The 14,326-nt window shown below is 35.9% G+C and overlaps 1 protein-coding gene across 2 annotated transcripts; it reads right to left on the bottom strand.

Moving 5' to 3' along the window:
- Positions 1-2,556: 2,556 nt before the first annotated feature.
- LOC108909156 (histone deacetylase complex subunit SAP130-A) lies at positions 2,557-14,153 on the bottom strand. 2 transcript variants are annotated; one of them, XM_023454569.1, is made up of 14 exons: positions 13,633-14,153; positions 13,032-13,273; positions 12,731-12,970; positions 12,487-12,678; positions 10,350-10,704; positions 10,218-10,289; positions 9,624-9,797; positions 7,850-8,059; positions 7,377-7,661; positions 7,160-7,313; positions 6,752-7,094; positions 6,579-6,695; positions 4,009-4,164; positions 2,557-2,825 (listed from the first exon to the last, which is right to left on the bottom strand). In XM_023454569.1, the coding sequence occupies exons 1-13, from the start codon at positions 13,868-13,870 to the stop codon at positions 4,015-4,017; spliced, it is 2,772 nt and encodes a 923-aa protein (XP_023310337.1). In that variant the 5' UTR covers positions 13,871-14,153; the 3' UTR covers positions 2,557-2,825; positions 4,009-4,014. The 2 variants fall into 2 exon arrangements, with proteins under 2 accessions (XP_023310337.1, XP_018568913.1); XM_018713397.2 differs by lacking the exon at positions 4,009-4,164 and having other exon boundaries at positions 2,558-2,981.
- Between the last annotated feature and the right edge of the window lie 173 nt (positions 14,154-14,326).

The following is a 14,326-nucleotide window of genomic DNA, read 5'->3' as shown; positions in this document are numbered from 1 at the left end:
TTAAATATCGTTATGTAGTTTCTGCCCGATTTTCTAACCTCAAATGCGCTTAGTAATTCCTGTCCGATTTTCTAACTTTAAATACAAAATTTGTTATATACCATTTAATAGTTTCTATCTGATTTCTTAACCCCATAATGAAATTCGCTAAATATCGTTTAGTAGTTTCTGTTCGATTCCAAAGGCCAAAAAATATACGGAATACTTACGCTAAATATCATTTAAGTAGTTTCTGTCTGATTTCCTAACCCCAAATACGAAATAGGTACGTTAAATTACGCATTATATTGAAGAGTCCAAATAACCAACAAATATAATAGATAGGCTTTTTTTCGCAAGTGAAATCGTATGTTGTAGTGTGTAGTACCATTGTATATATTTACTTATACAATGGTAGTACGAGGTAATGAAGAGATTTAAACTACCATATGACAACTAAGATCTAAAGAGATAGAAATAGTAACTACTAGTCATCAGATAGATATTCACCATTCCCAAAATATTCAGTCGAGCAAAAAGTCTACAGCCGTGGTAAAATAGAAATACGTCAGTTCAATTAATTTTTCAATCCATGAAGTGAAACGCTCACTTGTGTCGATTGACCAATCAAGCTGCATTAAATAGTTCCAAATTTTCATGCCGCCCCATCTGTCGCTGAGAAGCTGCACTAAACTGCTGCAGAATTCATTAGCTAGCAGCCTACTGTAACAGCTTCAATTCACTAGTGAATTAAATGAACTTTTATAAACGTATTCACAAAAAATGCGTTTCCCTTGCGCCTTTTACTTGCGCTAATAGTTACGTCAAAATTTAGACCTTCTACATGACATGCATAAAAATCGTGCAACTTAAGGTGTAGTTTATTAAGTTAATTGCATTTTATTTTTTTAATTGCAATATATTATTATAAGTATTTCCAGTGATTCATAATAGTTTAACCACAAGACAATAGACGTGGCATTATAATTAATAGTTGCGCCTTCTTCGCGCACTTTTTGTGAATGGGATTATGCTTTTTATTTAAATTCGCGCAACACGGGCTCAAAATTTTTGCGCAACTTCCGCTAGTCAGACTAACGTTACGCCTGGTTGATGAATCCGTGTGTTAATGTATAGATCGTGCCGCCTCCTTTATCAATAAATATTGTGTATACAGGGTGTCCCGAAATTCATGCAACAAAATTTGGTCATAAATTCTTAAGACAAATTTAAGGGACCCGTATTTTTTCTTTTTGCCTAGTGACCCCCTCTTTCGGAGTTACAGCCCCCTGAAGTCCGCCTCTAAGAATAATCTTCTTTATATCTCAGAACCCTCTGTTGTACGAGAATCACTAAATTTGGTACACAGGAGTTCATGACATGTGGACTCTGATGGTGCTACGTTTTTTGACGGGGAACCCCCTTAAGACAATTTTTCTTGGGCCCCCTTGCCTTTGGAGTCAAAAAAATTTGCTCGTATATTTAAATTTCTTAAAAATTATCAGTCCACTAGAAAGTCATTAAATTTAGAATCTTTTTGTCTTTATACTTTTTTCGTAAGAAGCAATGTTTTCCAGAAAAATGTCAAAATGTGATCAAATGCACATCGTGATTCGCCATTTTCCTCAAAAACATTGTTTGAGGAAACAAATACCAAGAAACAAAAAAGTTTCTAAATTCAATGGGTTTCTAGCTAACCAATAATGTTAAAAAAATCAAATTTGCGACCAAATTTTTCTGGTTCCAAAGACACGGGGGCCCACGAAGAAGTGTCTTAAGGGGGTTTCCCGCCAAAAAGCGTAGCATTGTAAGACTCCATATATCATAAAACCCCTGTGTACCAAATTTAGTGATTCTCGTACAACATGGTTTTGAGATATAAAAAAGACTTCTTAGGGGCACATTTCAGGGGGCTGTAACTCCGAAAGAAGGGGTCACTTGCCAAAAAGAATAAATACGGGTCCCTTAAATTTGTCTCAAGAATCTATGACCAAATATTGTTGCATTAATTTCGGGACACTCTGTATAACATTAAACCGTTGAGTGAGAATACTATTTCTTACTCAACAATTAAACTATTAAAAAAAATTGATATTTTTTATTAAAAATTAAAAAAATATCTATTTCTCTGAAAAGATACATTTTTTAGAGTAAACTGAAAAAAAGTTATAAAAATTCATTCATAATTTAAAAAATTTTTTGAAATTGTACCATAATTTCTAGTCTCTAACTCTGTTAGTTTTAATAGTACAAGAAAAAGTTGATAGACCATTTGTAGAATTTTATGCTTTACAACTTTTTGTTCTAGCTCTTACCCCTTTTGACATCTTGAAATTTATTTTATCTTTTTTCACCTCTGGCTATGCATTGAAAAAAAAATTACTGTCACTTATTGTTATTATATACATCAAACTAAGTTATATTAAAAAATTCAGGAAAGTTGACCAAAACTTAAATTTAAAGTCCCATTTAATTGAACTAGTTTATTATCATCGTAATTGTAGAAAAACATGGTTCCATTAAAAAAAAATGTGGGCCTATACCCCTGTAGTAACACATTGTTCAATTGTTTTTGCGATGGAGGGAAAGAAAAATTAAAAAATTTTGTACAATTTTTCATGTTACGTCAAAGAATAGCGGATCACCCACCAACCGAATAATGCGGAGAACATTTTGTGAAAAATATTTATTTAACTATTTTCAACAGATTCTTCAGTAAATAATTAGGATTTACAATATATTTGATAAATAAATTCTGTGAAAATGATTTACAAAATATTATAAAAACATACAATGTCAAGTATATAAAAATTATGTGGGACCTACGCTAATTATTACACCGTAAAATTGATTCAAGACTTTTCACGCTTCTTAAAATTACGTTTACTGGCACATCGGTTTATGATGTCCATCACGTGTACTTTGTGATCGAACATCTTCATCACTTGAGCCTTAGCGTCTATCATGCCATCGTTGATGATTTTGATTCTCTGCAAGTTACCCTAAAAAAAAAATAAATACCTATAAAATAAATTCCATTCCGCATCAAAATTAAGGGGAGCAACCACATTAGGAAGTTAAAAAAATCGGATTCGTTTCGAAATCAAGAATACGCTGCAAAAATTTCAAAAAGAAATTCCTATTCGTTTTGATTTTTTGAACCTAAAACCGAACGCCCATCGGGTCAGCGCTCGGGTGCACAGCAGGTAGGGCATACCGCTTGTTCAGGTACTCTAGTCACTTATTCGCTGAGTTATCGGAAAGCACTCTATATTATTGACAACTTTCCTAAATTTCTACTTTTCGGAAATCGTCAAACGCGTTATTCTAGAAATGACATTTTTTTTATTCTTGGGAACACTAGCTCAAAAAGTTATGAACCGATCGTTATGAAAATTGAAAGTGTGTTTCTTTATGGAATTCAAAGAACATGAACCAACAATTAGAATGATATAATTTTAAGAGTATTTTTTATTTAAAATATGAAAAGAAAAATGGGAAAATCAATACATCTTTTTTCAAACACGTATCAAAACTTCAATTTTCACAATTTTTACCCGCAATGAGGTTCATATTCATAAAAAACATGTTAATAATGCAGGAAAATAACCATTTTGCTTTCAGATCAAAAATTGCAATCTCCACATTTCCCGTGTACAAGCATAACTTTTGGTGGACAACAACCTATAACTTTGGCATTTTCAACAGAAACGACTTGAAAAAATTTGTTAATGTAGATCAAAATATTTATAATATGATGTCAAAATTTGATCAAATCCTAATCAATTTGTCCCACTCAAGAAAATTCATGAGAAATGCTTGAAAATCAGGCTCCCAATGTGGTTTCCCCCCTTAATGCATCGTTAAAAGTAATTTCAAAATTAACTTTTTTCAGAGACGGCCGTCACTTTCAATTGTGATGCTAACAGAGTTTTTAATGAAATTTTAGTTTTCAGAGTATAACAGTGTAGAGAGAACAAAATATTTTCCCCAAAATTTGCAACATTCTGTAGCGTTNTACACCGTAAAATTGATTCAAGACTTTTCACGCTTCTTAAAATTACGTTTACTGGCACATCGGTTTATGATGTCCATCACGTGTACTTTGTGATCGAACATCTTCATCACTTGAGCCTTCGCGTCTATCATGCCATCGTTGATGATTTTGATTCTCTGCAGGTTACCCTAAAATAAAATAAATAAGTACCATTTCGCATCGAAATTAAGGGGAGAAATCACGGCAGGAAGTTAAAAAAATCGGATTATTTAGTATAACTATTCAAGAATACGCTGCCAAAATTTCAAAATGAAGGTCCTATTCGTTTCGATTTCATGAATCTAAAAGGTCACGCAGGCGGAAGGTGTTGAGTGACCCAGGCCTCTGGTAGGCTGCCACAGCCACGTCCCCGAGCCTACCTTGGGTTAACCATCCAAGTTCCAGCTTGCGTCCGTGATGCTTAACTCAGTACATCGAAATCCACCGGCTAAGACACCCGGCTAGGCGGTACCCCACAATGAGGTTCACATTCTTAGAAAACATGTTAATAATGCAGGAAAACAACAATTTTTTTTTCAGATCAAAATCGCAATCTCCACATTTCCCTTATACCAACTTGCACAATGACCTTTGGTGGACAACAGCCTATAACTTTGGCATTTTCAACAGAAACGACTCGAAAAAATTTGTAAATGTAGTTCAGAGTAAATTTTTTTCAGAGACAGCCGTCACTTTCAATCGCGATCTTAAGACAGAGTTTTTACTAAAACTTTAGTTTTCAGAGTATAACAGTGTAGAGAGAACAAAATATTTTTCCCAAAATTTGCAACATTCTGTAGCGTTCAAACTGTGGAATCTTTTCTAAACAATATGTTTTTTGATTCTGTTATTAACTGAGAATCACAGTCAAAATGCACATTGTACAAATTCATCGCAATGAATGAAGTTTTTGAAATGACCCACAAACAAAAAAATCATAAGGGTCACCTAGTAAATTTTTCTCAATTTTAGCCAATTCAAGAGGTACAGGCCTTCTGCATGCCCTCGTTGTTCATTTAAACAACCTGTATCTCGATACCTTTCAACTAACTTAATGAAAATTTGCTGCGGCAGATGAATTCTTACCAAAAACCTTTCTGTTCATACACGAGATGCCTTGGCTGCAGTTTGCCAACATGCCCCGTAAGTTAAAAACGTATCTGCAGAATTCATTGCTTTTGTAAATCAGTTCTCAGAGAACCTTTCACAGAAAATTTGGTTATACGTACGCTGGAATAACAATGTAATCATTAACTCGGTAGGCTAGGATTACCATAGTAACATACTGTTGTAATAAATTTGGCCGTTAGGGCATATTCCATAATCGCATTGAGGTCGACTTTGAAATAAAGTTAGTTAATTATCATCAACTGTTAAAGGAAAATAAATTAGTTAATTATCATCGATCGTTAAAGCAAAATAAACTTTTTAATTAATGATATTGTGGGCAACAAATACCCTGCAGGCAGAATTGAATTACAGTCGTGTTTTCCTAGTACCTACAGGTTAGTAGATCACTCTGCCAGTAGGTACAAAGTACCAGTAGGCATCAACATTTAAAATATGCCATATTTCATAGGTTATATTTCCCATACATGATAGTGTTGTTTATGAGATATTGGATGTGTAATTCAACACTAGACGTGGCATGTAGCCAGCAGAGTAGTTGTTTACCACAATATCAAAATTTCTGGTATTTTTCTTACAATTTATTTTTTTTCCTCACATCGGTATCTTGAAAGTGAAGCGTTTCTAGACACAAGCTTATGGGAACTTTTTTGTTTATTTGTGATTTTACAAAAAAAATTTGCTACTAAAGTTTGGAATTTTAGTTACACCCTATACAGGGGCTTTTCTAAGTGGACAAACTTCAAGCGGTGATTCTTAGAGTGATTCTAAGACGAAAAGCTTATGTAAACATAGGTCCGGTAATGCTTCTTTTTCAAGATAAAGGGTGTTAAAACTTTTTTTAAAAAATAGTTTTTTCGTAAAAATCTTAAGAATCCTTTAGCCGATTTTGTTGAAATTTGGCAGTGTTATTTATGGTAGAAAGAGGCTAATTTAGCCCAAGATTAAAATTATTAAACCCAGTGGCGTCCTGGGGTAGCTTAACCAATATTTTTGACAAAAAAATGTGTGCCACTGACTTTTTTAAAACTTTTATAATTTTTTCGCATTAAGCAACTAAAAATACAACTTTTCTGTCACTTCAATTTTTTTCGTATCTTGCTTTCTTATTGGAGAAAAAAAAAATTAAAATCACTACTGCATGTCCACAAAAAAACAATTTTTAATAATTAATAAAACACAAAAATTTATTTTAGCTAGCGTTAATTTTTATAACAATTTTTAAGTCTAGAATACAATATTGATATGAAAAAAAATACTTTTACGAGTTCTACATTCTGACAAAAAAAAGATGTAAATTTTGAAAATAATTATTTATAATTTTGTTAAAATTTCTCTTATAAAATAAAAAAAAATCAATATAAACAAAAATTAACAATGAAATCGACCATTTCCAGTGGTGTGTTAATTTAGACGTAAACTGTATTTTACTGACCTTGATAAGCTCGTTGATGCTATTTACCTCCTTATCGAACTGCTTACACCTCTCCTCCGACTCGGTGCACTTCAGCAGTTCCGTCAACTGATTATACACCCTTTCCTCTTGCTCGGCCTAGAAAGAAAATCCGTCGTCGTAAACCGCGAAACATCCTACACCCTCAAACTCACCAAGTCCTCCATCTGCGTCGATAGATGGAAAATCTTCCAGCCGTTCACCTTCTCCTGCACCTTATGCTGATTGGCGAGATCCATGATGGTGGGCCGCCGCTCGTCCTTGGGCCGGACGTCCGAGTGACGCAGGTAGTGGTTGTGGTTGGCCTTCCAGTTGTGCCGGTAGCTGTTCAGGAGGCTGGCGGACGCCGGCTTCCTGACGGTGGTGATCTGACCGGCTTCCGGGGCGCCGTCTCTTGGCTCGTCCGAGTGGTTCCCCTCCGAGTCCTCCTCCTTCTTCACCGTATTCTCGGATATGAACTGCATGTCGTCGTTGTGCTCGTCCAAATCGTTGCCGGTTCTACAAATTTATTTATTTTATTAAAACATTTTCAATACGTGTAAAATAGTATCGATGAAACTTACAGTTGCTGCTTTCTGGGCTTTTTCCTGGGGCTCATCTCGACGGGAGGTTTCACCTCCTCCTCCTCTTTATTGTTCATCGGGGCATGAGGATTGCTGTCGTCGTTAACCTCGGCCAGTCCGGGACTGGAAGTTGCCGATATCGTAGTACTGCCACCTAGATTGGAACAATAAATTAAATCTAAAATATAAAAACGATTTCTTCGTCAAATTCACCTACCGGAACTGTGCCCGTTCGAATCTGGCCTAGAAGGCGGAGACACGGGTGCTTGCGATTGCACGGGCGTGGCATTCAGCGCGGGAGCTAGGCTCTTGGCCGCTTTGAGGGGAGAACCATCATGATCCCTCTTCCTCAGAATGCTCGGCCTAGGAGAGGAGGTCACTTTCGGTTGCGTCTGTGGCTGCTGCTCCTGCGCGGCCTCGGCCGCGTGGTGGGTGAATTGCTGAGAACGGTTCGGTTCCACCACCATGACGGGATTGAATCTCATTTGCTGGTTTACGATGCCTTTCAAGAAGAATAATTTATCTATACTCCAATTCAATTACATTCAATACAAACAGTTCACATCTGGACAAACATATCCGCCTTAAAAATAATTATAAACGTTGAAAGTTTAAAGCAAAGTGAAAAAAATCAAACGTCTACTAACAATTGCCCGAAAGTGCGACAAATCCCCAATTTTTTTAACTTACCGTGCACCGCATTGGCAGCGGGCCTGATCTGCTGCTGGGCCTGGCCCAGGGCGGTAAAGGGTGCCTGCTGCTGCTGACTAAATGGTCTGTTGACGGAATAATTTCCCGCGGAGGTGTCGTAGAAGTATGTACCGCTAGCAAGAGAATAAGTGGCGACAGTGGTAGTTGTAGCCGTACTGCTGGTCTGGCTCACGGTAGTTGTGATGGGACCTGGGAATTCAACACAAAAACGGGTCACTTCAGATGGTGCTCTCCAAGTGACTTTGATGGAATGTCAAATTTGTTTATTTTGATAATTCGGTTGTTTAAATCACAGCTGTCTTTATAATTTAAGCAAAAATGCAACATGAAAATGAATGAATTTCACACAATGAAACAGCAGAATTAAAATACATTTCATTCACTAGTAAATCAATCAAATCAAACAAATAAAATATATGGTTATCTTATCCTAAAAGTTAGACAAAATATGAATCAGGAAGGTTTTATCAGTTTAAAAATACATGGGTGAATCACAGGAACAATTTTCTCTTATCTTTATTTGCATAAACAAATTTTTCAAATATACAGGGTGTCCAGATTTACACACCATCACATCGTAAATAAAAAACAAATGAAATGTTGTTTATTAAAATTGATGTCAAGGACTCTAGACCGATCGAAATCTCATTTAGAGGGAAAAAAAAGAAAATTGTTACCTGGACTTTTATAAGTGAAAATGGTAAAGGGTAATAAACGAAAAAAATAAATAAACGCGTGAACAGGTGCGTGAGGGTTGATTTGGGGGGTCGAAAAGTTGTAAAAAATTGTATCATTGGGATTTCTGGCGAAAATTACTGTTAAACAAAAAAGTATTCCGTACAAAAGTTGTAGATCATGCAAAAATCTACAACTTTTGTAGACGTAACTTTTTAAAATAACCTCATAATTTCCGAGAAAAATGCGAAAAACAGGTATGTTTTTGATTTTTCGTTTTTTATTTCTCGTTTCAGCAAAAATAGTTTAATTTTGATAAAACTTGGTGAAAGTACACCTTTCTGTGTCTTAAATAACTACAATTTAGATAAAAAAAATCAAGATGTTTTTGATATTCACTGGTCTGAAACACTTTTTTTTCGAAGAAAAATTCTACTTAGAAAAATCATTGTACAGAGTTCTGCCGGTGATCATTTTTTCGTTGTGATATATACGTTTTGGTGAAATAAAAAAATCTGTAATCATAGTTCAAAAACATGCTCAAAAATGCAAAAAATGACTTGCAACAATGAATTTTTCAGTAATTGTTGAAAATTTAAATTAAAAAACATTCAAAAACTGATTACACCATTCAATTCTACAGAAAAAAATACAAAAAAAACTGTCTCATTCTTTGACCCAAAACTTTATTTTTGTACGGTATTGCTATGAACATCTAAGTCGAATTACAAATGCACAAATGATAAATTATACAGTATAGAACAGCAATACAAATATTTGTAATTAAACTGCAATGAAAATGTCAATTTTTGATATTCCTAAAACATAACTGATCTTATAAAAAACTAATATTTTATCCCACTTCTGAATTTCTACCCCAATTTTCTCTTACAAAGGAAACCCACCGAATCATTATGAATGTGGGTGAGACATAACCTATAATGCAAGTCACGTCTCAATTGTCAATGCCTACTGCAACATAGTATAGCTTTGTACCTACTGAGTAGGAAGTAGAAACAAAACAATGCTCTGTGTCATCAGTAGGCATCAATAAAAATATAACAAAAAAAAAACCTACTTGGTGACGATCTTCTAGGTGCAGATTGAACGGGCGTGTGTATATAAACGTTGGCGGCGGCCCCAGTGGTCACTTGGCTTTCGGACTGAGGGAAAACTTTGGCAATCGATATGGCTTGGGGAGGCACCACTGTTGCCTGCCTCTGCTGGGTCACTATGGCAGCCGGTACGCTAACTGTGGGCAGAATTTCCCCGACTCAGTACACAGTTTTATGAACACGTTCAAAATGTACATAAGGTCAAGGCTATCGTTAAGTTCATATGACTCGTGTAAAATATTTGTTATATTAACGAGTATATTAATAGATGGTTATCTTTCACAATACTTTAAACTAGATTACCGGTAAACTCACTGATAGTTTTTTATTTTTAAGATTACATTGAAAAATTGGCCCTTGGAATGGGTAATTAATGGTCCTTTAACGAATTTAGGCTGTTTTAATTCTAAATTTCCCACAGAAAAGACAAATTATTACTAGCTGGAATGTGTTTTTGACATATTTCCTGATATCTAGCTTGACTTTTAAATAGAAGTAGCAACATATAAAGTTTTCCGACATTAAATTATTTATAATAAAAAAATATTACTTCTTACTTGTTCTGGTAGTAGTTGAAACGACACTGGAAGTAGTTTTAATAGCAGAATTCGGAGTCAAATGTATGGTACCTAAAACAATACCAATACATCTCACCGCTTCTATACGACAGAGCTACAAAGAGCACCTACCTTGCGGAGGTTGTGCGATGACCTTAGGTCCCTGCGTCTGGATATTCCGGGCCTGCGAAGTATTTGCCACGGCAACCAGAGAATGCAGGTTCAAAGTCGATATCCTGGTTTGTCCCAATAGGTTTGTACTGGAAACCGAAGCTGGACTCGCAACAGACAACCTACCGATAGTCGCGTTGGGTTGAGTGGAAACGATCCTAGCGCCGGTCGATCCGAGGACAGCCGGTTGCTGTTGAGAAGATACGGTGGATATTCTGGTACCGGAAGTGAGTACCGCTGCTTGAGGAGCAACGAGGCGGGCTCCTGATTGGGAGACGTTTACCGGAACGGTGAGGCGAGCCGTAGTTACCTGCCCCTGTGACAGATATTTTTGTATTTACTTATAATCAATCGAAGAGTGGTCGCTAACACTAAAGAGCACACAGATAATAAAATGATACTGTAAATCAATGGAATGTAGCTGAAAAACCATTTAAAAATTACAAAACAGCTGAAAAATTTAAGTGATTTGGAAAATTGTTGACCATTGAAAAACAGGAAGAACAATGGACGAGACATTTTAAAGCTGATAATACCATATAAGAATGCAAAAGACAGATAAAACATATACTACTGAGCATCATGAGAATTTCTCACTACCGTCACCCAGTTGTGTATTTAAATCACTCAGTCACAAAAAATGGCAGCTCTTACACAGATAAATTGCAGTCTTTGTTCCTTTTGTTCTTTCCAGTCTCTTCAGTGAGACATAACAAAGGTTTTTACACTTTAAATGGTCAATGTTACTCAATCTTAGGACTCCAATATGGCAGAGAGTGACATGCTAACTTGTATTATGAGAGCAAACATTAGCAGGTTGCTCTCTGCCAATTTGGTTGTATCGCAGACCTAGACATATTGAGCAGCAGTGATCATTTATGTAACACATTTTGTTTCTTATATCTCACCCATACTGTCACTATGTCTGTAGATATATACCAAAACTGCTGGATCATTCATCGGCAGTATGGCCAGATTGGACGATTTACCACAAATTGGGCTTACAGTAGAAAAATTTTATGATTTAATATTTGGAAAAACTTCAACATGCAATTTAGAGCGATTTGGGTCTTGAAATCACAAAACTTTAATGTTTGTGTGTTCACAATATCTTTCCATTTTACGATTTAAGGACGGCGAGCTTTGATCTACAATTGATCAGTTTCTCTTCACTATTTGATTGTTGGAATTTGCTATTCTACGGTTGTGATTTTGAAGGCAAACCTTGAAACCTTCATACCAAACCAAACTGATGAGTGATGAGAACTAAGCTGTTTTCTTTTGTTCACGATTTCAGAATCATAACGCGTTACGATCCGATGGAAACCAATCAGGTTGCTAGATTTTGGATCGTAACGTGTTATGATTATGAAATCATGAATAAAAGAAAAGAGTTCTATAATATAAGTTTGAAACTGATAAATTTGGTAGTTCTGCAGACCTTAACTGTTTACTAGATATCGCAAGAATTAATTGGCAGAGTAGTTGTTCTCCACAATAAGATTTGTTAAAACCATAAAATAGCTTTTCTGGGCATGTTCTAATCTCAAAGTGTGACGTAATGTGGATATAAAGCACAGGAAATTTATTGAAGAAGTCATGTGTAACCTTTTTTTTTAATACAATGTTTTGGTTTTGCAGGTATGATAGAAAATTGAGGAATACTTAAGTCTTAGGTACGAGTCAAAGGTAACTAATTAGAATCTTAATCGTGTATTATAAATAAGTCTATTTCAACTTTTGCCCTAAAAAAAAAGATGTGGCATAACATTTTAATTGATTAAAATCCATACAATTTCTTTCACATTGAAGTGTTAGTACAAATTGACGCTACTTTGAAATCGTTTGTAAACAATAAAAATTTACAATAGAAGATATACCAATAAATATAATTTAGGAAGACCTTAAAGAACAGAGGCCCCAAGTGAGAACCTTGGAGCACACTTGCCACTATTACGATTCTGTTGGACATGAATTTTTTGAAAAATTAGTAGATGTGAGCATATATTGCTGATCAATAAGAAAACTGGACGGACAGAAAGTGAAAAAAGATGGAGTAAAAAAAAACTTTAACCAAATTTTGAAATCTTTGACTTACCATGGGCCTAGCTTGGGCCTGCCTCTGATTAGGAACACTACTAGCAACTGTAATTCTAGCGGTGGGCGTGAATTGCGCACTGGTGTTGGTACTGTACACCACAGCCTGTGTACGGGATGGCAGCACTTGAGCTATCGTCACGGTGTTTCCTAATGCCTGTATGCCCGTCGCTCCAGGCTTAAAAGAATGTATCTAAAAAATAAGAGATGTTAGACTGTATTTTTAATACGTTGGAAGGGCTAACCTGTCCTGATTGGCCTATGGTAATAGCACTTTGCAAAATAGTCCCTGGACGAATGGCGGAAACGGTCTGGGCCTGCGTCCGACCTATAATTTGGGGTTTTCCAGTGACGGTAGCGCCCCTAACCGGCGAGCTAAGCACAGTCGGAGCTCCTTTAATCTGGGACCCATTGGAAGAGTTGGTCAACCAGGCAGTACCCTGCGCTGGGCTTGGTGTTCGAGGAGGCCTTACAAACGCGTGGGGCTGTAAGGAAATCATTTAACCATGTCTGCTCTGTTATTATAAAAAGACTGCGTACACTTACCTGCCCACTTTGCGCAGTAACCACCATTGGTGCTCTGACAGTAGTAACATTACTCCTGGGAGCCGCCAAGTTTGCTACGACAGCGGGTCCTCTTGGCACATGATATGTAGTTCCTACTGTGGTCTGAGCGAGCAATGGGGCTGTTGAAAGTGTTATTTGTGTTGGTCTGGATAAATTACCACTGACTTGGGGTTGGGAAGTGCTGCTTGTTATTATACTGGCGTTTTGAGCTCTGTTTGAATCTGTAACAATAACAACCTGAAGGTAACAGACAGGAATTTGTATCAAAGGTTAATTATTTATAGACATTTAGAGAAGAAACAAGATTGCCCAAATGCTATTTTTAGAAGTTAAACTGTTTTTCTAATACTTTTCCCTCATATGCTACAAGTAATCTATTTGTATAAAATAAAACAGTAAAACCATACACCAAAAAAACCATAATAACGATTATTATTCCGATTTTCAATAAAATCAACTCAATGTTGAAACTTCAACAAAAATTTGTTCAGCTTAAATTTTTCTCGTAAAGAATACAAAGGTAATCATTCAAATGAGCAGAAAATATCACTTAGCAACAAAAAGCTTTGTTTTATCTCACCTGGCTTAAGAACAGCTTGTACCAGATTTGTGGTAATAATCGTTTGGCCACCCAGAGAAGTGGGATTCGAGCTGGAAACTCCTTGAGTAGTTAACACCCTCATGCCCCTTAAGGACTGACTAGTCATGACAAGCGGAGCCTTGCTCTCTACAGTTCGGATAGTGGCAATTGGATTGCGAGCAAGATCCAAAGGAACTGCCTTCTGGGGATCTTTATCATCTTCAGCATTAGCAATCATTTTTGCACTGTTGTTCTTAAATAAACACCTAGTAAATCATAAATTTTAATAGATAATCTTAATAAAAGCATCTGCTTTGGAAAAATATTATTTTCAAACCCTCGTCCACGAAGACTTCGGACGTGAGCAATTTTTTATAAATGAGTAGATTTGTTCTTTGTAAAATAATTTTTGTCGGTGGTGTATAATTTCAGCATTTTATTAAAATGTGAGAATAATTCTCACGCACAAATAAAACTTCAAAAATTAACAGCGATGGCGATGATACTACGAAGGATATGCAAAATGCTGCAACACTGTGCGCAAAAGAGAAATTTTAACGATGTGCACAAGTTTGCTACGAGATGGCTACGAGATGCTACGAAATGAAAAGGCACTTTCAATTTAAAAAATCAAACCGGGAACAGGAAAGTGAATATTCACTAAATTGAATATAATCTTTTCTTATTTTATTCA

Source organism: Anoplophora glabripennis, unplaced genomic scaffold (assembly GCF_000390285.2).
Source record: "Anoplophora glabripennis isolate ALB-LARVAE unplaced genomic scaffold, Agla_2.0 scaffold346, whole genome shotgun sequence".
NCBI classification, from domain to species: Eukaryota; Metazoa; Arthropoda; class Insecta; order Coleoptera; family Cerambycidae; genus Anoplophora; species Anoplophora glabripennis.
Note: the sequence above shows the minus strand (reverse complement) of the source record. Positions and strands in the feature narration are given on the sequence as shown.